This window comes from Dermacentor albipictus, chromosome 2, assembly GCF_038994185.2.
Source record: "Dermacentor albipictus isolate Rhodes 1998 colony chromosome 2, USDA_Dalb.pri_finalv2, whole genome shotgun sequence".
Lineage (NCBI taxonomy): Eukaryota > Metazoa > Arthropoda > Arachnida > Ixodida > Ixodidae > Dermacentor > Dermacentor albipictus.
This window is the reverse complement of record NC_091822.1, coordinates 154023209-154048929: the sequence shown is the minus strand read 5'-3', so window position 1 is coordinate 154048929 and position 25721 is coordinate 154023209. Positions and strand designations below refer to the sequence as shown.

The 25721-nt window shown below is 47.5% G+C and overlaps 2 protein-coding genes across 8 annotated transcripts in view; one reads left to right on the top strand and one right to left on the bottom strand.

The window, feature by feature from the left end:
* LOC135915455 (NAD kinase-like) overlaps nt 1-1847 on the top strand; it is a 111559-nt gene extending 109712 nt beyond the window's left edge. For all 7 annotated transcript variants that reach the window (XM_065448534.1, XM_065448539.1, XM_065448532.1 and 4 more), the window contains 2 exons: nt 183-265; nt 1520-1847. In XM_065448534.1, the coding sequence (XP_065304606.1) occupies nt 183-265; nt 1520-1685 (249 nt within the window). In that variant the 3' untranslated portion in view covers nt 1686-1847. The remainder of the gene's footprint in view (nt 1-182; nt 266-1519) is intronic.
* Nucleotides 1848-2765: 918 nt separating this feature from the next.
* On the bottom strand, nt 2766-25156 carry LOC135915456 (carbonic anhydrase 7-like). Its single transcript, XM_065448540.1, has 7 exons — nt 25036-25156; nt 24739-24825; nt 23776-23937; nt 19211-19359; nt 17139-17228; nt 15085-15309; nt 2766-5434 (listed from the first exon to the last, which is right to left on the bottom strand). The coding sequence occupies exons 1-7, from the start codon at nt 25151-25153 to the stop codon at nt 5192-5194; spliced, it is 1074 nt and encodes a 357-aa protein (XP_065304612.1). The 5' UTR covers nt 25154-25156; the 3' UTR covers nt 2766-5191.
* Nucleotides 25157-25721: the final 565 nt, after the last annotated feature.

Below are 25721 nucleotides of genomic sequence, written 5' to 3'. Positions count from 1 at the left end.
ACGCTGGCAGAACGTGGTTTTAGCTCTGTGTGCTCTGGCAGACGTCAGGCCGTGAGTGTTGCGGTATTCTGCAAACTCACCGCGTGCCGGTGACCGTCGCGGCTGTTTCTCGCACCAAGCGCTGCAGGTGTACAGACTGTGCCCCCCCTGATCCTTCTTTTCCCGCACCCCTTTCTGCGCAGATAATGGTATCGCCCGAAGCCCGAAGTTCGGTATGGGCCTCCTTCGACGGTCGTCTGCGTCAGGAGCTTCAACATGGAGAAAGGCGAGTTCACTTACTTAGGCTTGCGAAGCTCACGTGACTATAGAAGCGCATTGAAATCATGGTGAAGGTAATTCATTTGTTAGAGAGTACGCTAATGGGCCTTTGGTAGCTCGCCGAGGCTGCTTCTGTAAAGGCTTATCCGCGAGCATGGCTATAGGAAGAAGAACAGCAAATATAGCTGATCGGTGCTGCCACCTTACATGACATGTTATGGCTAAACCGCAAACACCCAACGACAAAATTAAAGAATGTAGCACCGCAGCGTGCTTTAATTGACACTTTGTCGTTTGTATATTTGTGTTTCAGTCATAACGCAGTACCAACGGACCCACTGGCCCAGTTCTGTACGATTTAAGCGACAGTTTGTTACATGCTTGGGTATCAGTTTAGGTTTCTGCGTGCTACTTATTCAGTTTGTTTTCGAAAAATCGCAGCTTTGCGAACCACGATATCTTCCTGCACAGCTTTCGACATTTCGTGCGGATGGTCTTGCCGATTGCATGTTTCAATTGGGTTGTCGTCCCGCTGCTCATACTTCTTTTCTCTCTCTCGGCGTAACGTGCAAGTTCATTTGGACAAAAAAGAAGGGCACGACGTTATTGCAATCAGTGCACCTTGTTCTTGTAACGCAACTCCACCATATGTGGCCTGAAAAATTCGCGCTTTGTGTAAGGCTGGGGAACGCCGTTTAATAATTTTTTTTCTACCCATATGCGTATCCTTGGACGTATACATAGAGCTGTGCGTAATAATCGCGGCAGACAGACACAGCAACATTTATTATATTTATTTTCTTCAAACGGAACTCGCTGCTAGGCGAAGTTCATTGACGGCGATAGAAATTGTCTGCCACCGTCAGACGACAAACAGACGAAATTCATTTCGTAGGCTTCATGCTGTTCAGGGATTTCTCAACATAGTCCTCCAAATGTACACTATAAAGTCCACGGAGTGTCTACGCTCAATAGTGTACCTTTACCTCTTATTGAGGAGAGGGGGAGGGGGTGGTAAGCAGAAAAGGCATCGTAGTAGAGCGCTCAGATTCACATTTGACCGACTGAACTTTACTGGTGTGCGTTAAATGCTAAGCGCTCGAATGCCTTTGCACTCTGTGTCCGTTGGTATCCATTGTTTCTGTTTACTCATCTAAGCTCTTATTTTCTTGATGTGTAACTGTTCGGATACAGATAAAAGCAAATGCGCGAGCAGTAGCTATAATCGAGGCACTGGGACGCCTCTCTGTCTATGACGCAGCCTGAAGGTGACGACGTCCATCTACCCGGTGCCTTCGATCTGCGACCAGGACCAGATATCGGACTGGTTCGACAGCCTCGCCGAGTGCCTGCACTGGAACATGCGAAAGAAGCAGCGCCAGCTCACCGAAAGCGTCGACGTCGAGACGGGCACGGACTCCAAATAACGCGCCACGTTTCCGTTAAACGCGCCCCGAGGAGAGTCCCCCCACGACGTTGCCCTTCACATCTCCCCCTCCCCCCCACTCCCTCTCGTTTTATTTTAAGCGTTATTCTTGCCGTGTTTCTGCTCTGTATACAATTTTTCATGAAGGAAGTTTGATCGCGATCGTCCCGAGTCGTTGTTTACCGTCAAAGTTGTTTTGGGTTCAGCGAAGGGAGTGTTTTAGCAGGAGGCGTTTTTTTTTAGCAACCGCGACTCCTGACCCCGGAGACGTAGCTACGTACGTGGCAGGCCACCTGCGCATGCGCAAATAAGACAGCGCCTACAACTGTGTGCTAAAGTGTTGTATTGTACAAGTGCCTTGGTGCGGCACTTAACATTGCGTCGATAAGGTAATTCGTGCCGCATTCTTGATCGATCACCTACAGGGATACCTCAACTTTTGCGTGACGTAACGTCCACCACGATAACGCGCTGCAGCGACGGGCAACCTACCGGTCTAACCAAACTATGCGATGTGAAAAGAACCGTTGATGGCAGCCGTGCCATTCGATCGTTTCGTCAGATTCGTTTCGGTTAGCTGTACGGTAACCAATCAACTCTTGCTGAAAGTGAAATGCATTTAAAACTGATCTACCGAAAGGAGGGCTCTGCGGTTGCGATATACGCGCAAATTCCGCCATCTTTGTTCTTTCAGCCGATCAACGATGGCATAGATGGCACTATACGAGCCAGAGTTGACAAGATGGCAAAATCGAGTGTCCAGAGTAGCACGCCATGGATCGTGGGATGTATTGCCCATTTCGCAGAGCTATAGAGCTTCTAAATCGTTGTATCACGTTTTAGGATTAACTGTACTGCCACTCTGTCGCTGCGGTTGTTATGTTCGCATGGTGCAATTTGCGCATTTGCGGCATGATATAGCAGGCAAGTGGTGCAGTATAGTGCGAAAGTATACAAATATACAAATCATAACTTTGAGCTAAAAGCGCTGTCTTCTGGCGTCCTTGCCCTCCGCCGGTTATATGTGCCGCTACCACTGCTGTGGTCGAACGCAAGGAGGATCGGATACCTGTTTGTGGTATATAGCACCATTGTATAAAAGGAAACACGACCGCTCCTGTTGTATTGATTCAAAGTACACAAAGGCTGTTAGGCTTCGAGAGCTTGAGCAGGCAGGCCAGGTCCTTGCTCTAGCTCACTTCTCCGTGCAGATGCCTATATGCTGGCTGTCTTGAATATATAGCTAGCGCGAGTTGAAAAGCCTGTCGATGGTCAAAGTGCTGTCTGCTCTACAGTAACATCTTATTTTTGTACTTTTATCCTCAATTGTTGAAACGTGAACACAGTCTGAGCCGTCTCTCTCGGAGCAAGAGGAACATACTTTAGTAAAACATCGTGTGACTACAATCTATAAGTTACATCGTCTTGTAGTCTTCGTCAACGTCGAATGTGAGTACTGTGCCGCCTTTCAACTGATATATGGCGATTTCGTCTCCTACACAACAACAAAAAAAGGGATACGGCTTTGTCGCATTACATTGTCCTTGGTGCGAAGCGGTCGCCCAGCCTCATGTGAAGAAACGCTTCTACTTGACTGCGAATATGCAGCTCCACGAACATCGAAACGCGAGAGACAGCACCTCGCGCTTTTTGCATCAGGAATAAAATAACTTTTAACGCATTGTCATTCATGGGGCAAAGCCGAGCTCACAGCTCTGTATGAATTTCACCGCATAGCTTTATCACAGGATGAAATCGACCGAACACAAATGCTATTGGTCCACTCAAGATTCCGTGCTTCGATAGGACTAAGATTTTGGCCCACGGGACAGCTGCATTTCATCCAGAAGATCCTGGATTACGCAGGTGCGCTGTCACATAACAAATAGACGCATTCATTGTAGGATACGAATTGCTCAGATACTCAAGCGGCAATTGCTCTTTTTGTCTTCGGTGAACTCGGCTTTGTGATGCATTTCACAGACACGAACTACAAAGGACGCTAAAGAGAAGTACAAAATTAAGTTAGATTGGTGGATTACAGTTTTCTGTGGTGCCAAATATGATAGGAAAACGGAAGTAGTGTGTCAACGGCACTTTGAAATTTGGACGATAGCATCCCCTTTATGCATATCGCACATTTCGGACAGCACCTACACAGTGCAGCTGATTCGTTTAACAACGAAAAAATATTGCGCTACGTTCAAAAGGAAAAAAAAAGAAAACGACTTACTGGCGAGGCTACAAAAATATACAAAAATTTGTCTAGAAATCTGATGTCACAATAAATCGTGCTTTGGGTGCATGGTTTGTTGGGTGCACGGTAAAATAATTCGAAAAAAAAATCTCTGCTTTCCTTTTTTCCTCTAATGTTGAACTTCTTGCCGTCATAAAAAGGGTAAACGTAATTTTGAATTAATAATCTGCCAATATAACCACCAGTCCAACTCATCACTTCCCATTTAAGAAGCTGGTAAAGCTCTAGCTCGTACCTCGCACCTCAACACATGTATCGCGAAGGTTGAAGAACTAAGTGCCATGTAAATAAGCATCACTGCTTTTCGAAACGGTGCCGTCCATTCCGTGCGTAAAGTTGTCGTACCATTAACATGAGAAACAGTTTTATTAGCTTTATTTTAACGTGACCATAAATGGCAGCGCTCGTGATTAGCACTACGGAGCATGAACTGTCCAAGAACTGATATACTGCGACTTCAGCGGTGCTTTTGTCCGGGGGTTTAAAATAGCAGCGTCAGCAGCTTTGTGCGCTCCAAAATAATTTACCTTTGAAGGTGAATAAAGGTGTAAATTGGTCTGTATGCACCCTTGCACACAAATCGGTCTATAACTCACGCTTGCACCCAACTGAGCTTTTTTGACCGATTTACACCATATTTAGGGGCGTAAATTATTTTGTAATGCGGGCACGGCTTTTGTATATTGATACATATGACGGCGCCAAACGCTCGTACCATGGTCGACCGCTCACGGTATTGAGTATATAGGGAACAACGAAACGACATTAGAATCGTGGTCGAAATATTGTGACAAGACACAGTACCGTAGAGTGCTTCGATTTGCACCAAAACAATGGACTCTGTATAAATACTGCGTCACTCGCATCGTTACGCGTGCAGTTTCACCCCCGCTGCAGAGCTCCACTATTCAATGCACCCTGTGATACGAAGCCGCGCAGGAATCCCACTCTTCGATAAATCAGATATACGAAGCGTAGAAAATTGAACGTGTGCAGTGGGATGTATAGCGTGAAATAAACCACCGATGTTGCAGCGAGTCCAAGGGTCGAATTGCTTCCGAGTGAACATTGAAACGACAGGAAGGCTATTATTCAAAGCAATATGGGGCCACAAACCATACACGCATTGTGTAATGACTCCCGGAATCGTATACGGCAGGAGCTGTCGTCGTTCGATTTAAAGCTAACTAGATATCCGGAACTGCGCGAGTTCGTGCTCCACACGTCGGGTATAACAGCGCCGTAGTCTCTTAGCACATGCTCCACGCGTTGGGCAACGGCGCCATAGTCGTCAACGTTAGGCTTAGCAGTAGCAGCGCCAGCAACGCTGCCGTCGGCGGTGCTTCGGCATGGCCGACGCCGCTGCTGCTGAAGTACTTGAACGAGCGGTACACGTCCCGGTTCTGCGCCTCGAAGGTGGGCCTCAGCTGACCGGCCATGTGGTAGACGCAGTAGTTGAGCGACACGAACATGTTCTTCCGCAGGATGTCCAGCTGCGGCGCAAAGCATATACCGTGTATAGTTTACGTAGACCATCGCATGGAACAAACCTTCTATGCGATACGCGTTCGTGGCAAAATCAACGAGAAATCTGCTCATTTAGGTTGTGCTAATACTGTGCAACATTTGCACGCTGATCTACACCCCGTCCAGTAATACGAAAGGGAACACCCAAACTTCCTTCGTGAGACGCTGTACTGCGACTAAACGCCCATGCACGCCACACATGAACGTGCTCAATGAAACAATGTTCAAAGCGAAAGCAGCATTTTACTGTTGGAAGATGTCAGATTTCAATTCACATATCACAAGTGTAATCGCTGCTTATATATATATATATATATATATATATATATATATATATATATATATATATATATATATATATATATATATATATATATATATATATATATATATATATATATATATATATATATATATATATATATATATATATATACACACACACACGACGTTCTCTCTCATATTACGACAGCACACTTACAAATTTCGAGTTATTCAAATAACGACCATCTCGACTCGAATAGCTTCTAAACCCGGCTTCTAAAGGTATAAAAGAAACATGTGGAGGAAATGCGAATTAACATGAAAGCTTACTTGTTTCTGCACGCATAGCTATTTTAGGGCCATTCAAGCGGACAGCTTGTGGTTTAAAGAGATGTGAAAGGGTCTTGCAAAGGACGACTGTGGCATGCAGGCTCCAGTGACATTCGGCCACAGTTCCATGTATGAAGAGATCAAGCATTAATTCACCGACTCGAATACTCCGATTGGAAGCGGAAGTACAGTCGGTTTCTGTTCGAAATTTCGGAGAATCGCACAATAGCTTTGTCGCACCGGAGGCGTACCAGCGTAGGCGCGCAGCGGAAGACGCCAGCAGTAGCGCTGCTAGCGACATCTTGTAACAGTTTTAGAAACGATGGAACCCAGCCTTTAAGACGCCAGCACCAGGAGAGAAGTAGACACACACACGCTGGAACAAGCAACAAGTTTAATGAAAACAATGGCATAGAAGTTCGCAGGGCAGCCAAAGCGCGCATTCGTCGTGCATACCACGTGATTATCATCAAAACCCAAAATGACATCTAGTAACCACATTTTTTTCTAAATCATCATCATCATCATCACCAGCCTGGTTATGCCCACTGCAGGGCAAAGGCCTCTCTCATACTTCTCCAACTACCCCGGTCACGTACTAATTGTGGCCATGCTGTCCCTGCAAACTTCTTAATCTCATCCGCCCACCTAACTTTCTGCCGCCCTCTGCTACGCTTTCCTTCCCTTGGAATCCATTCCGTAACCCTTAATGACCATCGGTTATCTTCCCTCCTCATTACGTGGCCTGCCCATGCCCATTTCTTTTTCTTGATTTCAACTAAATAAGCTATCTCTTTCTTTGACAGCGAGGGTACACTATAACACATTGACTGTGACCATGTTTTGTGCCTGTCTACTTTTCGCCTGGTGTTTGCTTCTTAAAGGTTGGGTTCCATCGTTTCTAAAAGTACGTACCAAAAGGCCTAGCAACAGACTCTTCTAGTAAGTGTTTGACCAATCATCTGCCTCAGAGATCGTGCGCGCGCAGGTTTAGCTCCGGCCGTCCCATTCGCCGCGCTCCGCAACGAATTAGCCCCGAAACGGCGCTGTCAGCCAAGATTGGAGGATTGATGGAAGAAAAGTAGGGAAACGACAAAAGACGGAGACGTGCAAAGGCACAGTTCGCAATAGGGGATCAGAAAATTTGGCCGTGGTAGTTCATAGTGTTTTTTTTTTTTCATTGTTTAACTTAGGTACGAGATTAAGCAATATAATAGCAAGAGCTTGGTGGCGCAACCCGTTCCAAAGGGGACGCTCATAACATCCGTCCATCCATCCGGGTTGGGCCTCTTTTGAAGTCAGAGAAGCACATATCAAATTCAGGTTTGAAGAAAGACTCCGGAACCTGGATGAAAATAAATGGGCAGCTGAAGTGCACGATTATCTGCAGTTGAAAAGCGCGGACACAGAATGGAGGAAGAGGCCAAGAAAGTTGACAACCAAGTGCAGGGTAATTGAAACTGTAAATAGACAACCAGGAGTCATCAGAAAGAAAGTGAGGGAATCAGAGATGGTTAATTCGATGCAAAGAATAGAAACAAAAACGACAATGGAGAATTACAAGAATGAGAAGAAAGAATAAAGCGTTCACATTGAAAAGAGCCCTGTGTCCAAGAAATGTAATGCAAAAGGATGGAAAGTTGGGCGAGTTGGTACGGTGAAATGATCTTGGATTGTAGCGCGAAGTGAACACGGACACAGAAAGGAGCAGACAGGACGAGCGCAGAGTGTTCAGTTCGCGCTACAATCCAAGATCATGTCACCGTACCAACTCGCCCAACTTTCCATCCTTTTGCATTACGAGAAGAAAGAAATTAGACGGGAAAATCTCTTCAATAACACAGAGGGCAGTGCCTTGATAGGCTCAAGATACTCAAGATGGTTGCTTAAGGACAAAAACATACCGGAGCAAATATTCGGAAATAGATGAGGCATGTGCATGCTGCAGCAAAAATCCGCAGACCACGCAGGACATCCTAACAGGATGCGAAGAGATTCACCGAGTGGGAACCGCAGGTAACGTACACCTTCCCGAAGCGCTTGGGTTTAAAGTGGATGGAAGAATTAACCGGTCAGCAGTCGAGATAAGCAAAAGGCATTTAGAGTACTGGTGTAAAATCAGCAGCGGCACAAGGTGGATATTTAAGGGAAAAAGAAAAGATTAAGGAGATGTGTACAAAAATGCTAGATAAGAAACATGTATAGCATACCTGATTAAAATCAGGCAGGCTAGGAGACTATTTGTCACCGGCCGGTTTCAAAGCGGATGCCATTAAATCATCATCGTCGTCAAAAAAGAAAAGTTTATCCAGTGACACCATAGATAATGCATTAAATTCGGCAATATGACAAAAATGGCGAAAGATAGAAAGGTTCGCACAAATGCGGTCGAAAGCTACATCCACCATTTACTTTATTGCATTTGAAATATTCTACAACTCGTAACATGTCTTGCGTAACGTTGAGTAACCGTACCTGAAATTTTTGACAAGGTGTCTCGTTTCGGTGTGCAAGATCACAGCAGACGTAGTACGAATGTGGCATTCAATTTTCGCGAGTACACTGGTATACAGTGCGCTTGTAACATCACCCCCTCCCTTCTTTTTTCACCAGTTTGTGTGTGTGCCAGCTGACTGCCTTGTTCTAAGCAATCCTTAGGCCTGCACATATCATGCGGTTGCACTGCAGGTATCCGCTTCCATAAGTTCACTAGCACATATCTGCTGACAGAGTACACTGAACATACATTGTGCTAAGCTGAACACAAATAAATTCAAAAAAATTAAATTACGAGGTTTTACTTGCCAAAACCACTTTCTGATTACGAGGCAAACCGTAGTGGAGGGCTCCGGAAATTTCTACCACCTGGGGTTCTTTAACGTGCACCTAAATCGAAGTGCACGGGTGTTTTTGCATTTCGCCCCCATCGAAATGCGGCCGCCGTAGCCGGGATTCGATCCTGCGACCTCCTGCTCAGCAGCCTAACCCCATAGGCACTGAGCAACCACGGCGGGTCCACAAATAAATTCAGAGAATAGAAATCCGCAATTAGTGAAGTATATAAAGGTAAACCTGTACGCGGATAAATAAACTGCTGGCTCTCCCGTAATCAGAATAGATGTAAACATGAAATGGCTACCGGCAAAGCAGATTGGTTAGAGATGGTACTAGCCACAATCTTGTAGTACATGTTCGCAACGGCCCTCCCTACCACACCACACCGCACTACGCGATGCCATACTGTGCACTGCGGTCCACATCAGCGTTTTTAGAGATCTAAAAACGTTGGTCCACATGGCGTCTTTTGCTGCCCTGTGGTGCCGCCGCCTTCAACCGCTTTTCTTCCGACAGTGCAGTGAGCTCAGCGTCTGCCACTACCTTTTCATCTTGGCGCGTCGAACAGGACGGCTGCAAATAGGCGGCCTTAGGTAGGTGGCCACGGTCCGTGGAGTGTTGTCACCTTCGTGAACGGCCGCATCATCCTGGCGTTGTCGCCACACTCGAGCAGTCTCCTGCTCGGTTTAGGGCAAACGCTTCCTACCTCTCCTTTCATTGCACTGCATTGCTCGACTTAAGCATTTGTGACGGCGATCTGATTGAAATGAACGGTGCAGAAGCACATGCGGCAACGATGCGACGCAGGCTGAAAGCTTACCGAGCCGAAGTGAACCTGTCTTGGACTGAATTTTGTGGGGACTACGTAGCCCATTTCGTTGCAGCGCCATAGCGCAGCACGTTTTGGGCATAGGAGCCGAGCGCGGCGAGGTCGCTTTCGAACTTCGCGCGCGCGGTCCACCGCTTTCCCTCTCTCTCATTCCTCCGAGGGCGCCGAACGGCAGCGGGACCGTAAAACACTTGCTGCCGTCCGCCCCCGAACGGTCCAGGGGCTCACCCGATTGGTCTGTTTGGGCGGGAACCCGCGTTCCCTCTCTCCTGGCGACTCAAGTCGACCGAGGAGCGGCAACGCGGGGAGCTCTCGGACAGCGAAACGGTGCGTACTGACTTCCCATTCTCCCGGTCATCCCTTTGGTTGGCCGGTCTCGCCGAAGGTCCTCGACCCGAGGCGGTTGCGTACCTTTTCGCTGCTCCTGTTCTGAAGGCTACGCCAAAGAGACGCGGCTCACTTGACGTGCGCGGTCGTACTGCGCCGAGTCGCCCTCGGAGGCTACCCCGAGCTGAAAGAACGTTGCCCTGGTAGCACGGTCGTTGGGAGCCCTCCTCCCGTATAGCGGCGTGCTACCGCGTTTTGAGATAGCTGAGTGTCACCCCTTGACTTGCGGGAGCTTCGGCTCATGAGCCCCGCGCCGAAACGGGTGTATACAGATATCTTGAACGCCAAGGTGGTCGTACAATAAACGCCTTCCTTGTACTCTGGGCCTTCTCCTTGCGGCGCTCTGTTTCGCTCCCATAGGAGACCGAACGAGCGTCCGCTTCGGGCACACGCTACACACGCGGCTGAGCTGATCGTCCCCCTGAGGGGCTCGGATCCTCGGACCCGCGCGGTGGTCTAGGTGACTCCCGGCGGAGCACCGCTATTTAGGCGGAGACCACAATTTTATTGCGCATCTCGTCTCGCTCAAACAACCATCCGCGGCACGCTGGCCGCTGCCGGCTTGGTCATGCAGCGTGGCGCCATCTCTCGAGGCGGCGCTAAACCCGCACCGCGGATCTAGTGGACCGCTGGCGTTGAAAAGAGCACAGGTAATCCTGTCTCAGCGCCAAAAGATGACAATCAAACGTATGGTGCCCCGTATCTGCCTTTTACTATTGGAAATGACAAATAAACTTCAGCACACTACAAGCTACAGCATGAGTGCAATTGTGAACAAACAGGAAGAAATCGGAAGCAATTTATTTGTAACTTCCTTGGACAGTAACTAGCGTATTTAATGCGGTCCTGCACCAAGGGTTGGGAGCCAGAGACCGCATTTTCTTAAGCTTTGACTGGTTGTTCGGATGATCGTTTTGTTCTCGCAAAGATGCCCGGATGTTCTCATTTCGTCCTCGTCTTGAGTTCCCGGATAACGGCTCTAAATTTTGGCTCAAAGTCTCTTGAAGGTCGCCAACAACGGGAGCTGAAAGTGTTTCGTGCTTAAACAAGGACATGGTTCAAACACCACTGTTATGCCCTCGTAGAATATTTACAGTAATACACATGAATGCCCTCATGTCACAACAGGCACATTTTTTTCGCTAGGGATTCAATAATTACATAAAATGTCTTGTCTTCGAGCCATCATAACAAAACAAAAGGTTCTTCATCAAAGCGCCTTTCATCCTCTGTCATCGTCCCCATTACTGACATATTGACAGCTTTCTTTCAGCCTGTCTTGTTTTAAAATTTGTTCAAGCGTCTAGAGGCCTGTGAGCGCTTTCTTCGCGTCACGGCACTTCACGTTCCTTGACGTAAAACACGGTAAGACTTAACTCCGCGCTTATTCTGAGCCCTTCCAGGACTGAAGTGTGGGGAGTTTAGCGGCGGCGTCACCGATCTCGGGATGACAATGTCCGAAAGCCGTTCCAAGCGTTGGAAGATATGATCTGGTATGGCTCCGATAGCCAAACCTTCGCACTGGTACATGTCGTCGCACGCTACCTTGTTGTCTGGCGTGGCAACTGTCGGTGCGTCGGCTCGGCGATGCCGATTGCGAGCCGCTCCCCCAACTGCGCTTACTGGCAGTGCCTTTGTGCGTCCTGCCGCTGGCTTTGAATTGCGGTCTGACGAATCGGAGCCACGGGGTCGACTTCCGCTTGGCCCCGCTCTTGCGGTGGCCTTGGGTTGTTTACAACGGTCCATCTTTAACGCACACTGGGCGTCTGTCTCTGACGGCTTCTGTCTTCCGGTGCTCTCTTTGTTCCGCGCGGCGCCCAGCTCTGAAGAGTCAGCTTCTTGGGTGCCGTCCTGTTCAAGAGCATTTCCGCAATCGCCCGTAGCGCACGCTTCGGCCCGTGCCAATTTCCTTTGAGCAGCGTTGGCGCGCGTTCTGACGCCTCGTGTAACCTTTGACTCAGGAATTCCAGTACGGGTGCCTTTCCCAGCTGGCGTTTTGGTTGAAGTTGTGGCTACGAGCTTTTCAAACGCTGGTGATGCTTGCTGGTCTCTTGAGGCGGCATTCTGGCCCGCAGCTTCACCCTCCTGTCCAGAAATGGCCGTTTTATTTTGATTCTTTCTTCGCATCAGTCGTGTCTCAGGTCTTCTAAACTGGGTATTTGATGCATGCTGCTCAATGACCACGGTGGGAGTGCACTTCCTCTTCTGTTCTGTAGCTGCGTTATCACATAATTCACCGCTTGTCTCTGGAGCGCGCATGCTGTGCGTCCCACGTGGAGTGCCTTGAAGACCATCCAGTACCAATTTGCGCCTACCTTTCATACTTGATGCTTGGGAATCTGCTTTCTCGCTCGTGGTTTGGCATAAATTATTGGCTTACGTACTGCCGCTAGCAATTCGACCGGCTTCTCGTTATCGGTCCGCGACTAGATCGAGTAGCCGCACTGCAACTCTACTTAATTGCAGCTTTGGCAGCTTGAACTCTACTCGAAATGTTGGAGAATATGGTACTTGCTTTGAGACACTCTAGGCTTCTTTGGCAGGCAAAATAACTCCGTGCTGTGCTGAAACGTACGCGATACCGGCTTTGTCTTCTTCGCTCCTGGACGTTGGTCGCCTTCAGTCTTGCCAATGCGTGGAGGCGGCTGCGGCACGGTTCCGACCGTCAGGAATGCGTAAGGACGACCGTCGTCAGTGGGCATTGGAACTGGGCGCTGTACCTCGGTTCATGGTCGCGTTACAGCCGTTCGTAGACCGACTCTTCTCAAGGGCGGTAGTGTCCCTAATTCGACACGCTCGTTGAATCACGGCACAACGCCGGGCCTGGACCGCTGACAGCAACTCGACCTGCACGACTTGCTTGGCGTTTCAGCAGTAGCTCATCATAATGCAGTCATTCGGCGAGCAGTCTGGTAAGATACGTCTCATGCAAGACCAGCGGTTCTCGGTCCAAGCGTCTCGGGAGAGAAGGTCGTACGCACTACGCCGGCTGCCGCGAACACACGCAAACAAGAACCGCTCGACGTAAGCACGTCGTCTGTCAGAAGAAAGAAAAGGGAGCGTCGTGCTCGGACCTCGAACTCTCGCCGCTCTAGCTCGAAAAGGCTCGAACAAGCAATGACGACCGGAACATCACCCCTCGAGAACGCTGTAGTCGCTGCGCATGCGCGAGCTGACAGAAGTCGAGAAAGGAGGACAACTCTCTTTTTTTCCCCCCAGATCTCACATGACACGATGGATCCGTAGTCGTTGCGCATGCGTGAACTGAAAGAAGTTGAAGATACAGTAGCCAAGGTGGTTAAAGAAAGCCTCCTTGACAATAACCCTCCTTCACCGGATTTCATGTGATAATGTTGCTTTTTTTTACTTCTTCAAAAAAAAAAACAGCTCTCAAACACAAACTAGTCTTTGCCGCGTCAGCTGCATGACACCAGAACATCGCCCCATGCAGAAGGTTCCGTGGTCAATGCGCATGCGCGAGCTGAGAAGCAATAAGGAGGATAACTCTCCTTTACCGAATGTCACGTGATGAAGCTGCTTAAATAAAGCGAGGAATCGGGATAGTTGGTGTTCATTCATATTGTAATGCGCTGAGTGAAACTGAGTATGACTACTAACGCGGAAGGGCACACCAGACATGCAGACGACGAGGCGCAGACTATCGCTTCGTTTATTGCCAATTACACTTTTGCCCTTTCGTACGCCAGAAAATAAACCAAAACTGAAGTGAAGAGTTGCCCAATGTAACCATTTTGCTGAAGTTTTCGAGACAAATTTGTCGGCACCATTCTTTAAAATGCGAGAAGTATAAATCCCAGAATTCTAATGCACATCGTCATGGCGCACAAATGCTGCCACATTGTGACACGACGAAGCTAGGCATGTTGTCGACGTGTTGCGCTCCTTGGAATCGCAGACAGAGTTGATAAGAATAATTGCTAACGGGTCCGGGTTGGCCCTGTTCCAAAGCTACGTACTAGTTAAAGACATTCACGAGAAAACACGATCGTATTCGGCATTTCAAATGAAGAGACGGAGTTTTCGGGCAACATTCAGCGAAATGGGATCAAGGGCGCATACGCCTGTGATAACAAGGCGGTTTTCTTGACATCACTCTTGCACTTTGATATCCATTTCTTTTAACCTATGCTGTCGCCTGCGCAGGTGCAAATTGTCGTCGCGTAATCTTGCATTCGTCAAGTTCGGACCACACATCCAGCGTCCTTACTGCCGGCATAATGACAGCAACGCTAGTATATGCTTATGCAGTGTGTGGACGCACAGCCAACGCCCTCCTAGAAGAGGCGTTGGCATAGTGCTCATGCCAGCAGCGCGAGGCAGAACGCTCTTTCACCGAGCCGATTGAGCCGAGCGTTGACCGTGCGTCCACTTCGCTTCGTCGTTTTAAAGCGATAGCTCTAAGGGCCCCGTTACGCAGAAATCCGGCGTCGACCGTGAGACAATATTTTCCACCAATCACAGAACGGCCCGCTCCGCGTTTCTACCAATCACAGAGCGGCGCACGTCGCTCGGTTCCTTGCAACACCACTATACATGGCGCTCGCCTGCGCGCATCCGCGGCAGCGGCGGCGCCGGCCGTGCGGGGCACAGAAAAAAAAGAACCAGAAAGCTCGCCCTCGTGCATAGCACTCGCCGCAAGCGTTTCCCGGTAAAGATTGCGTTGCATAAGCTGCAGTTGCCGGGAAGCGTGAGAAGCAGTCAGGGACTTTAGCATGCTATCGCGTTCTGCTCTTAAAGGCGAAAATTAAGCCTCTCCCAAGCTTTCTTGCAGCCAAACGCACTTCGCGATCTCTGGAAACCCTCTAATTACTCTCCGCGCACGAGCCGCGCATGCGCCGTCGATATCGGTACAGCAGGACGGCGGTAATAAGACACGACTATCTGTATAATTCCTATCGCAATAAAGACTTCCGCAGATCTGAAGCAATTCTGCTGCGAAGAAATGTTCACCTGGTCCTCTCCGATGGAGGCCGGCTTGGCCATCACCAGCGTCGGTATGCTGCTCGTGCAGGGCGGGAAGGTGAGCGATCCCGAGTAGGCGTAGTAGTGCTGCGCGTACGGCGCCATGAGCGAGCTCAGCCGCAGCTGCACCGACACCCGGGCGCCCCACACACCGCGCAGCTGCCGCGTGCTCTGCACGAGGGGCTCAATGGCCGCCACGCTGCCCGGCACCTCCTGCACAACGCGCGAGCTACATCGTTCAGAGAAGAGCGTCTTCTAGGGCATGATTTGTGATGTGTATAGATTCTCTCCACCTCACTCCCGTGGTCGCCGCTATCTATCTATCTATCTATCTATCTATCTATCTATCTATCTATCTATCTATCTATCTATCTATCTATCTATCTATCTATCTATCTATCTATCTATCTATCTATCTATCTATCTATCTATCTATCTATCTATCTATCTATCTATCTATCTATCTATCTATCTATCTATCTATCTAACGTGGTAATGCGTCCGTCCGTAGCTTGTCGGCCTCCGCTGCCTCTTTTTACAGCGGATTCGACCGCTATCGAGCCCGATCAAGATTGATCGCCATCGAAAGTGCCAGAGTGACACACGTATAAGTACGGTGTTCATGTATCACAACCCTACGGGAACACGCATGCCGCAACCGAGAATAGAAGCACCGCGGAGGCGACGCGGTCAATTCTGAGGCAATGAATGGCTAGACTCCGCACAAGCGCCATCTGTGTACAGTGAGCGAACTAGCCGGTGAAAATTGTCTGGGCTTTCGCTGCACTGAACGGTATAACGGAACCAGGCAGGTCACATACAAAAGGACTCTTACTGAATGAATTAAGATACACAACGAAACCAGAGGAAACATAGGGGATGTTAATTGTCATGTTTAATTGAAATGTAGATATAAAAAAATGGCTGTGGCTTAGCTAAGGTTAAGCCCAGGATGCGAAGCATACTAGCCTTTATTTTAACGCGACAGCGTTAAGGAGCTCGTGTCGCAGAAAAGCCGGTGTCGTCGGCGTCGGCTCAGGCGTGCGGCGCTTGCTCAGGCGCACATTTCGTTGTCGCGCCGAACGCTGCGTTGCTCGACGCGCACCGCGTCCGATGCGGGGCGCGACGCCGCGAGCGACGGCGGGAGTTGGAGCGCCGGTTCTCCTCTGTCGTGACGTCACGGTGTCACGTGATTTCATGGTCACCGCCGCGCCCGAGGAGCTGGGTTGAGCCCTCGTAATATGCTTCGCATAAAACTCGTAGGGCGGTTACGAGTGGGTAACGCGAAGGTTTAGGCGTTAGCTGTGGTGTGGGAGTGGCGTTACCACTCCGAATATCGAGCTTGCCAAATTGCTTGGAGGTCTGAAAGTCTTCCATGGCATTTCAATGTAAAATATATATATATATATATATATATATATATATATATATATATATATATATATATATATATATATATATATATATATATATATATATATATGGGGTTTAAACCACGATCTTATTATGAGACACGCCATAGTGGAGGACTCCAGAAATATGGACCACCTGCGGTTCCTTGACGTGCACCTAAATCTAAGTACACGAGTGTTTTTTCGCATTTCACCCCCATAGAAATGCGGCCGCCGCGCACACACGCTCGCCTGCGAGCGCGTAAAATTTTACTTGCGAAATTCGCTATGCAGTTAGAATCGCATGCAACTATAGAGGTATGGCTTGAATCCAAGCACAGCCAAAGAGCGGCGATGACTATTATTATATTAGGCGCATGGTGGATTAACGCCGCCGTTCACGGTTGGTTAGCGCTGTCCTCGCTGGTTCTCTGAAGGGCACCCCCACCGCGGGTGTATCGAAACACGTGCAGCGGGCTGAAATAACTTGCACGTTTCCACCTCGGCAGGCCATTCCTAACAGCTCCTCCATGGCCCAACGTGTATGGCCTGTACACGTTGTGGCAGGACATGTGCGCAAGCGCTCTGACCACTGTGAGGTCCTTCTTAGGCGAGACCCATGGGCCTCAACCTGCGGCTACATATACTCACGCGGAAGAGGACGGACACTATTGCGACGCCGGAGTTCTCGTACAGGCAGCTGGTCGTGGTTGGCTTTTTCGAGGAAAACAGAAGCTGCATCTGCATGGGTGGAGGAAGAAGCGCATGCGCGCATACCACGTGTTCATGAAGTTCACGTGTACCACGTGTTCTGTTCAGTTCAAAGTTCAGTGGCGACACATAGCAGTAAATGCGAGATAAAAATGCGTGGGCATTACGTAGCACTTCTTCTGAGGTGCCGGATCCTTGATTTAAAGCGCGTTTCCCACCCCGCCATTCCAAATTGTTGTTCAGGAGGTTACTCGACATATGTTCTGCCTCTTCGATAAGCAAAGCGCAACCGACGGTGGTCCGGAGTAGAGACCCTCCATACACGCTCGAGATACATTGCGTGTATTCGCGGGCTTCTTTCACGCTCGGAAGGACACTGTTATGTAACACGTATTGAACAACAGAAAGCTGTGTCAGGAGTTTTTCATTTTGATATAAAATTTTCGCATTGACACTTTTCATCTAATTACAATATATGAGAAGTTGATTAACTAATTAAGATTAATTATGTAATTAGGCGGAATGCAACAAAATAATAATCTGAGTATCTGAAACAACAACACTTTGATCCTCTCCAGCTACGTGGCATTTGAATATCTTTAAATCTTGGTGCATGATAGTTGGGACACCTTGTATATCGGGGGAATTAACAGAATGAGATTCAAGCCATGCAGGCTCTTAGGGGATCATATATTTGTACTAGCCTAATGTGTAGAGATTTTAATAGCTACGGATAGACGTTTACAGAGAACTGCAACAGGATGTTCTCAAGCATGAAGGCATATATGACGATTTCGCGCGGAGTGTCTCAGACTGATATATACAACCGAGCAGTACGCACTGTGTAGGTAGGCCGGAAATGCGCAGAAATAGTGGCAGTTTACCAAGGACTGAAGCGAGAATACCCTCTCCGTTTGTCGTTGTTCACATTTTGTGTTAAGGGCATAGAAAGACTAAGAACAAGCGGGCGGCAGAAGATCACACAGATTCGCACTTCGAAAGCGTGTACATGAAATGGCGGAAGAGGTCAAGAAAGTTGGCAACCAAGGACAGCATAATTGAAGGTGTGAGAAGACAACGAGGAGTCATTAAACAGAGGGAGAGAAACAGATATGGTAAATTGGATACAAAATATGGAAGCAAAAACGTCCGTGAAAACTTACAGATACGGAAAGAAAGAAATCAGGGGAGAAAATCTGTACGAGAACACAAGTGACAGTTATTTGCAGTTTGAGGATCGAGCTGGCTACCTGAGGACAAAAACATACCGGAACAATTACTCGCAACCGTATGGGGGCAAGCGTCTGCTGAAGCAAAAGTCCGGAGGCAGCTGGACACACCTTGATGGAGCACATCGCCATGATATTCATCCAGCAAGAACCGTACAGAGCGCACACCTTCCAGAAGAGCATGAACTCAAAGCCGGTGGGAACATTAACTGGTCAGCGCCAGAGATAAGCGAGAGACATTCATAATATCGGTGGAAAAGCAAGGAATGTATCTACAGAGCCGCGGTCGTTACAGAAATAAGTAGCTGTACAATACTCAGATGGAGCTTTTAATGAAAATACGAGGAGGTCAAGGAAAGATGAGCAGCATTTTGCACTGGCTCAGATGCAGTAAAACCTGATTAGCTCAAGCAGGCTAGGGGACTAGTTTCCGGCTCCCCGTTTCAATGCAGATACCAATAGTACTAGAAATAGTCATCACTATAAGCACCTCTCGCGCTCCGCTAAGGAGCTGACATCGCCCCCTCACGTGTCCTCTGATTGCCTGGACCGTTGCCCATGACCTGGGCTCAAAACGTACGTATCGTATTTCGAACCCATCGACTCATCTGGTTGATGTCGACGAATTAAAAACTTGCAGAAAGGAAGCAACATAGTATGTAATAATTATCGTTACAAGTTAATAATAATCATCATCACAACCTTGTAACGAAAATTGAAAATTAAGATTATTATTTTCATTGCAAGTTGCATAACTGCAGGTGCATAATTCAGTCGGCGCACCTCGGCGACGTACTCCTCCTTGTCGATACGATGCTCGGAGCCGGGCCCCGTCGGACGTCCGAACCGCAAGATTGCGCGGGACAGGTTGTAGAGGACTGCCAGCGGACCCCCGTAGAGGCTCACCGTCCCGTCCTTGAGGGTCATGTAGACTGCGAACCCGCCGGCAACGCGCAGCATAAGACACGCCCGTAGACCGACAATCCAGTTGGCCACAACTTCAGTTGCAGCGCCCGGTAACGCGAATTTACTAGAGAGTTGTAGCTCAGAGGTCCCAGCGTAGACGCTACTGCGCATGTGCGGTACGCTGGGGTCTAAACTCTTCCATTCATGCGGCACTTCGCTGCCGTCTCCGCTAGAGTTCCTGGTAGCACATACAAGAAGAAAGGGGGTTAACCGAGGGGCCCGATTTTTATTAGTCATATCATGAAAAGCCAACAAACATGGACACCAAGGACAACATAGGGGGAATTACTTGTGCTTAATAAATGGAATGAAGAAACGATAAATTAATGGAAAATAAAGTGGATGAAGAAACAACTTGCCGCAGGTGGGAACCGAACCCACAACCTTCGCATTTCGCGTGCGATAAGTAGAGCATCGCACGCGAAATGCGAAGGTTGTGGGTTCGGTTCCCACCTGCGGCAAGTTGTTTTTTCATCCACTTTATTTTCCATTAATTTATCGCTTCTTCATTCCATTTATTAAGCACAAGTTTTTTCCCGTATGTTGTCCTTGGCGTCAATGTTTGTTGGCTTTTCATGATATGGTAGCATATACAGTAGCTCTAGTCTCCGCTCGCTCGCCGGGCCCGCTGGCCCGTAAGCCCGCTGAGCTATAACGCTCCGTTGTTGTTTGGTATAGTAGAAGGGTACTCACGAACCGTGGCAATTTTCTGGACCAACACTTACAGAGCAGGTTGTGAAGATGATGAAATAAACTTTGTAAAAAAAAAAAAAAGATAGAGCCGGTGGTATTGTGTATGTCGCCCTCAGGTTGGTGGCTTCCTTAATCCGGATGAAATGTTCATATGTCATTGCATTGTTAGATATAACTATGTGCAGTTTTAGATGTTTAGATTATATGCAATTATCCATACGCACATCATTTGACATAATTACTCAATGTCCATCGGTTGACTGATTGTGGTTCCGATCGTGTCATGACCGATGACATCATTGGCGGTCACACTGGTGGATTCACAAGTTATGGTAGAGCAAGCCCAATGGGCATCACATGCTGACGTCAACGCGCGCTTATGGAAGGACCCGGATGCGCTATGCCTAGAATCCGAGGGTGGATGACGCTCGCACATTGCTTCATCGACTCTCTATACCGGGTCTGAAGGTCGCATTGAGCGCTATGTGGGCGCTTGATAACAGCTCTGAGCTCCGAATAGAATCCTATAAGTCACTGCTTGAGACGATCTTTTTAGTAAAGCTATGAAGGGGGCTAGTTGGTGAACGTTCATGGTTATATTGTGCTCAGTTTTACACAGACGATATAAGTGAAGGACGGGACGTGGACGGACGTAGCGCAACGTCCGTCCACGTCCCGTCCTTCCACGCTACGTCCGTCCACGCTACGTTCTTCCACGCTATGTCCGTCCACGCTACGTCCGTTTACGCTACGTCCGTCCACGTCCCGTCGTTCACTTACATCGTCTGTGTAAAACTGAGCGCAATATAACCTTGAGACGATCTGTTAGACTACACTGCTTTCGGGATCGGCCCACGTAGATGGTTTACATTCGAAAAAATGCTTCGCATTAAAATGCGAACGCTCTTGAATAAGGGAAATTTGTGCTCTTTAAATATAAAGAAAAGATGGCAACTTAATGGACTTGTGATAGCATGTCCAGTTCTCTTTACGGGCATATGCGTGTCCTTGCTGGCAGCGACTTTAGTGAGGTTTTTGACGTGCCGCATCGGGAAACAGATACGTTAGTAAAAACAGGCAAGAAGCAGAAAGCACATTACAGACTACAAGCAGTAAAACAAAGGGATTTTAGTTCATTCATTTTGTAGCCATTTGTTAATTCGACCTTTCTGGTAATTCAGCCAAATCTTCCCGGCATCCTAAACTAAACAGGGCTCAGGCACTCACATTACGCTTACTACAGACTGGTACTTATCCTTGCCCACGGAGACTGAACATGTTTTATCCAGAGACGTATACAGAGCCTTATTGCCAAGATTGTGGTGCTTTAGCCACGCTCGAACACATGCTCTGGTCTTGCGAAATAATTGAAGACTCGGCGATCAAGAATGCGTCCAGGTGGGAGGCTGCACTTCGCAGCCCGGACCTGGATGAACAATTCTGGGCTGTCCAGCAGGCTCACGATGTGGCCGTGAGGCTCGGCCTACCGGTCCCGACGTGGGAGCGGCCCGCTTAGTGATGAATTATCACCACTTGCAGGACCAAATAAAGTTTTCCTTCCTTCCTTCCCGGCCCACGAGGGCCGTATTGACGGCAGTCGTCTCTAATAAGATTGTGGGCGTTTGAAATGGAAGACCGTCTAAATATTTCTGTGGTGGGAGAGCTACGTATAATCGCATAAGTAGAGTAACGCTTTCTAGTTAAGCGGATGGTTTTGATCACACTATTACGTAAACTAGAGTAGGTGCGAGAGAAATGATACATATTGCTTCTAAAGTGCACTTCCACAACGCGAATTTTTCATCTAGTTTTGCCTCGAAGAATAGCTCGCGGCCTTTCCTTTATGTTTTCTTTTTGTATTTTTTTCAACTGAAAAGCACCGTGGAGGTTATGTACAAGGTGAAATTATGCTGTTTTCCCGTAACTATACTTAGGTTATCCAAACGAACTTAGGCTGGTTCAAAGCATTTCCAACTGTCATTTTTTTTTTGCGATCCATAGTTATAACAAAACAGAAAAAAAATGTTTTAGTTCGACATTCTGCTGGCTGTCAGCCTAATTGCGAGGCGTCATTGCTTACAGCTTTCACGTCTGGTGCTGTCAACAAGGGGTTTGTGGTGAAGTGTCCTCGCCTGCCGTCGGCTGGTTGTCAGATTCTGCCATGTCGCTGAATTCGCCACTCTTTACTATGATCGCCTAACAGGGTGGCTATATGTACGGGATGTTTTATTTTATCATTAGCAAAATAGTTAACGTCACCCGTGACATGTAGCAGATTTCTGCTTCTTGAGCTAGCTTACTCGGAGAGTCAGAAATTATTTGCAGAAAAAAAATGAGAGTGAATGGACGACTAACTAATACTTTTTGCTAATTAACGCTTAAACCCAATTACTTGACGCCACACATTGCAATATACACATTGTTGCAGTTGACATTTAAAGTCATATTCCCTTGGAACGAATACTGAGGATGACACCAGTTCCGAGATATGCATTCCGAAAATTTGCGACGAAATGCACTTAATACATCGCTCAAACGGGGCGGTGCGTCAATGACCGCACGCGCGAACACTCAAACAAGTTTCAAAAACAAGCTAGAGATAGTCAATCGTCGCTGAATTAAATCGAATGCGTCTGCAAGCCGTCTTTTAAAGAGTTGGCCTTCTTTTCAAAATACCGCGATGAAAGCGCACGTCTTATTTCTGAAGCCTTTCACATCCATAATAGCGGCGAGGCTTATGTCGCTTCCCGTCGACTTCACTCCTTCCGAAAGAGATAGCTTTCTTGTCTCATTGATTACTATTTATTGCCCCTGCACATGTCGAATTTCTGTTCCTTTTTTTTTTGTTCTGCTCTTCGCGATAGTGGTAGAGTATATTTATGCTGACTGAAGTAATAAAAATACTTGGTTGTTAGTCAGCGCTGTGATCTGTGTCCTTCTCTTCGTCCTTTCTTGAAGCGCTGTTTTCTGCTCGTGATGCATTTGTGTTCCAGTTACTTTTAAACTTCAATACATAAAAGGCATTTTGTCGAAAAAGTAACTGGAACAACAGAGCAGCAATCTTGCAACAAGTTTGTCTGCGCTTATCTCAGAACTGGTACTAGTTTCAAAATTCGTTCCAAGTGGATGTGCCTTATGAAATCACTACTTTAAGTTCGCGTACTCCAATATGCGCGTTAGAGTGAGTAGTTGAAAATCTAATTAGTGCGATTTTGTTAATTTTCACGCGCATTACTTCCCGTGTATGTAATCTGTACATTTTGGAGAATTCCAGCTCAATAAGTAGATTTGGGCTGAATACCGCGGGTGATTTAAAAGTACATATACGTTAGGGTTAAGATAAAACACCTGGTATAAGCTCACTCCTTGATTGGCTCTAAAAAGTAAGGAAACGAAAGTTGTGAAAATCAACAGCATGGCGGAACTGAATAACTGTGGTGTCCACGACGGAGGAAGGGAAAGAGCATTCTACGAAGTGCGGAAACGAAGCGACGCCGTACACTGTAAAATAATTTACACCCTAAAAAGCAAAAAAGGGTGTAAATGTGTCTATAACTCACACCCTTAGGGTGACCATTATATAGATAACACCCTAAGGGTGTGAGTTATAGAGACATTTACACCCTTTTTCACTTTTAAAGGGGTAAATTATTTTACAGTGTATATGTATGTATACAGACGCCACCCACCACCATGCACGCCGTTCTCGACGACGTAGCCGTAGAGGTTCTCGAACCCGGTGTAGTAAAGCGTCTTGAACTGGCGGAACTGGCTGTCCAGGTATTCCACGTGGATTGGCGACTGCATAGCGTCGCCGCACGCCTCGTACCGGGTCTTCCAGTCCGGGTACTCTGCATTGTACGTGCTCACACTGACTTCTGCACCACTCATCTGTGGACCGCACCCGTACTTCCCCAGCACCCGACCAAATACACATTGATACCGAACACACAAACACGCCAGGTTAGCGTATAACAGGAGCAAGAAGATTAACTCTCCTACCCCTCTCACACACAAAAGCACGCTTCCTGGTGATGTGTGCTTGTGCGAGGAGGAGGGCAACGGCGACGGCAGCGCGTAGTGCCCGATCTCTGAGGCCACGAGAGGAGGAGGCAATGACGTCAAAGAGTGCAGAGCTGTGACTTGATATATCGTAGGGCTACTTCTCTCGCTGAAATGAAAATGCTACCCTGCAGTTAAGCGGGATAGCATTTCGTATAATGTGAATTTCCCGAAGCACGCCTACTTCTGTTGCGCTTAAGTTGCCACTGTGACTATCGGGGGTGTGGGGGTAACAGCCAAGTTGCTATAAATGCAGCTTTTATTCCGGTCCCTACCGCCTATATGTACAGATGTATGCACTAATGTGGTTACTAAACTTACGCTGTTTCATCCTACAACAGGTGATCGCATCTAGAGACATACCTCATTGTGGTAGAAAGTGCAGACCACTGCCGATTGTCCCCCCTGTCACACACCTCTAAAGTGTGGCTGGTCGTATATATATATATATATATATATATATATATATATATATATATATATATATATATATATATATATATATATATATATATATATATATATATATATATACTCCCTTATCCGGCCGTCTTGCATCATTTTTTTTTTCGTTTTAAACGGTGACGTACCTAGCAGCGCAAATCCGCTTCGCTTCATGCACTCGGGTTTCGTGTGAATCCACCGGTACCCGTCGCAGTACTCCTCGCTAAACTTATCTGAAACGAACAAAATAGAAATAGAGAAAAGAATGAAAAGCCGGAATTTAGCCATTTATAGCCTCCACAAGACGAAACGACGATGAGTGCGCACTTTGAATGTTACTTCAGCCTACAAAGTGCTCGCCTTCGACGCAGCTGGAGCCACGGCTTGTGCTATAGTTACATAAAAGCGTATATAACAAGACATAGCGGATTTCAGACACTTGCCGGTAGTTTCCGTGGATGTGTCTTCGACAGCAGCGGAAGACGCCGTCAGTATCATAAGCAACGATGAGTATTCTCCAACGGATAGGATCCACCCGTGCGCGACTCTTCTGCGCGCCATCTTAGGTTTAGCTACTATGGCTCTTACCCGCTACAGCGGATTGGCGAAGAAGCAGGTGGTTTTACAAGTGCTTCAATAAATTTATAACCGAAGTAAAGCAGTATATTGACTGTGGATGAGGTGTAAATGGTGGAGAAATGAGAAGAAGGCTGTATAATGGATTTTGAGGTATTGTAATTTAGAATCCAGAAATAAAATTAAAGAATCAAAAGTAAGATAGGAAAATTAATATGGTGATCGTATTGTGTCCCCAGCGAAGTCGTAAATCGCAATGCAATTCAGGGGCCGCTGTGGCTGAATCCCAGCGAAGGCGCCGCAAGGGACAGAATGACTGGCGAAGATTTTAATGACAGCCCAAGTTGCAGAAATGAAACATCTAAAGCTTCTTTTTTCTCATGAAAATCGGTACAGGATAAGGAAAGAAATACTCAACAGATTTGAATATATTGTAAACATAACAGGGAGAGGACAGAGAAAGACGAGATTTGTTGAATAAAATTTAAAGCCTCAATCCTGCGTCGAATCCAAACTAAGTCGTTCCCCAGCCCACACTGGCTGACCATAATTA

Excerpts from the sequence above, each read along its gene's own strand:
- LOC135915456 (XM_065448540.1), bottom strand. The coding sequence starts at position 25,153 with ATGGCGCGCAGAAGAGTCGCGCACGGGTGGATCCTATCCGTTGGAGAA. Across the intron at positions 23,938-24,738 it reads AAGCGGATTTGCGCTGCTAG|AGTACCCGGACTGGAAGACC; the intron begins GTACGTCACCGT and ends CGTACAATGCAG. Across the intron at positions 19,360-23,775 it reads CGAGAACGGCGTGCATGGTG|TCTACATGACCCTCAAGGAC; the intron begins GTGGGTGGCGTC and ends GCGGGTTCGCAG.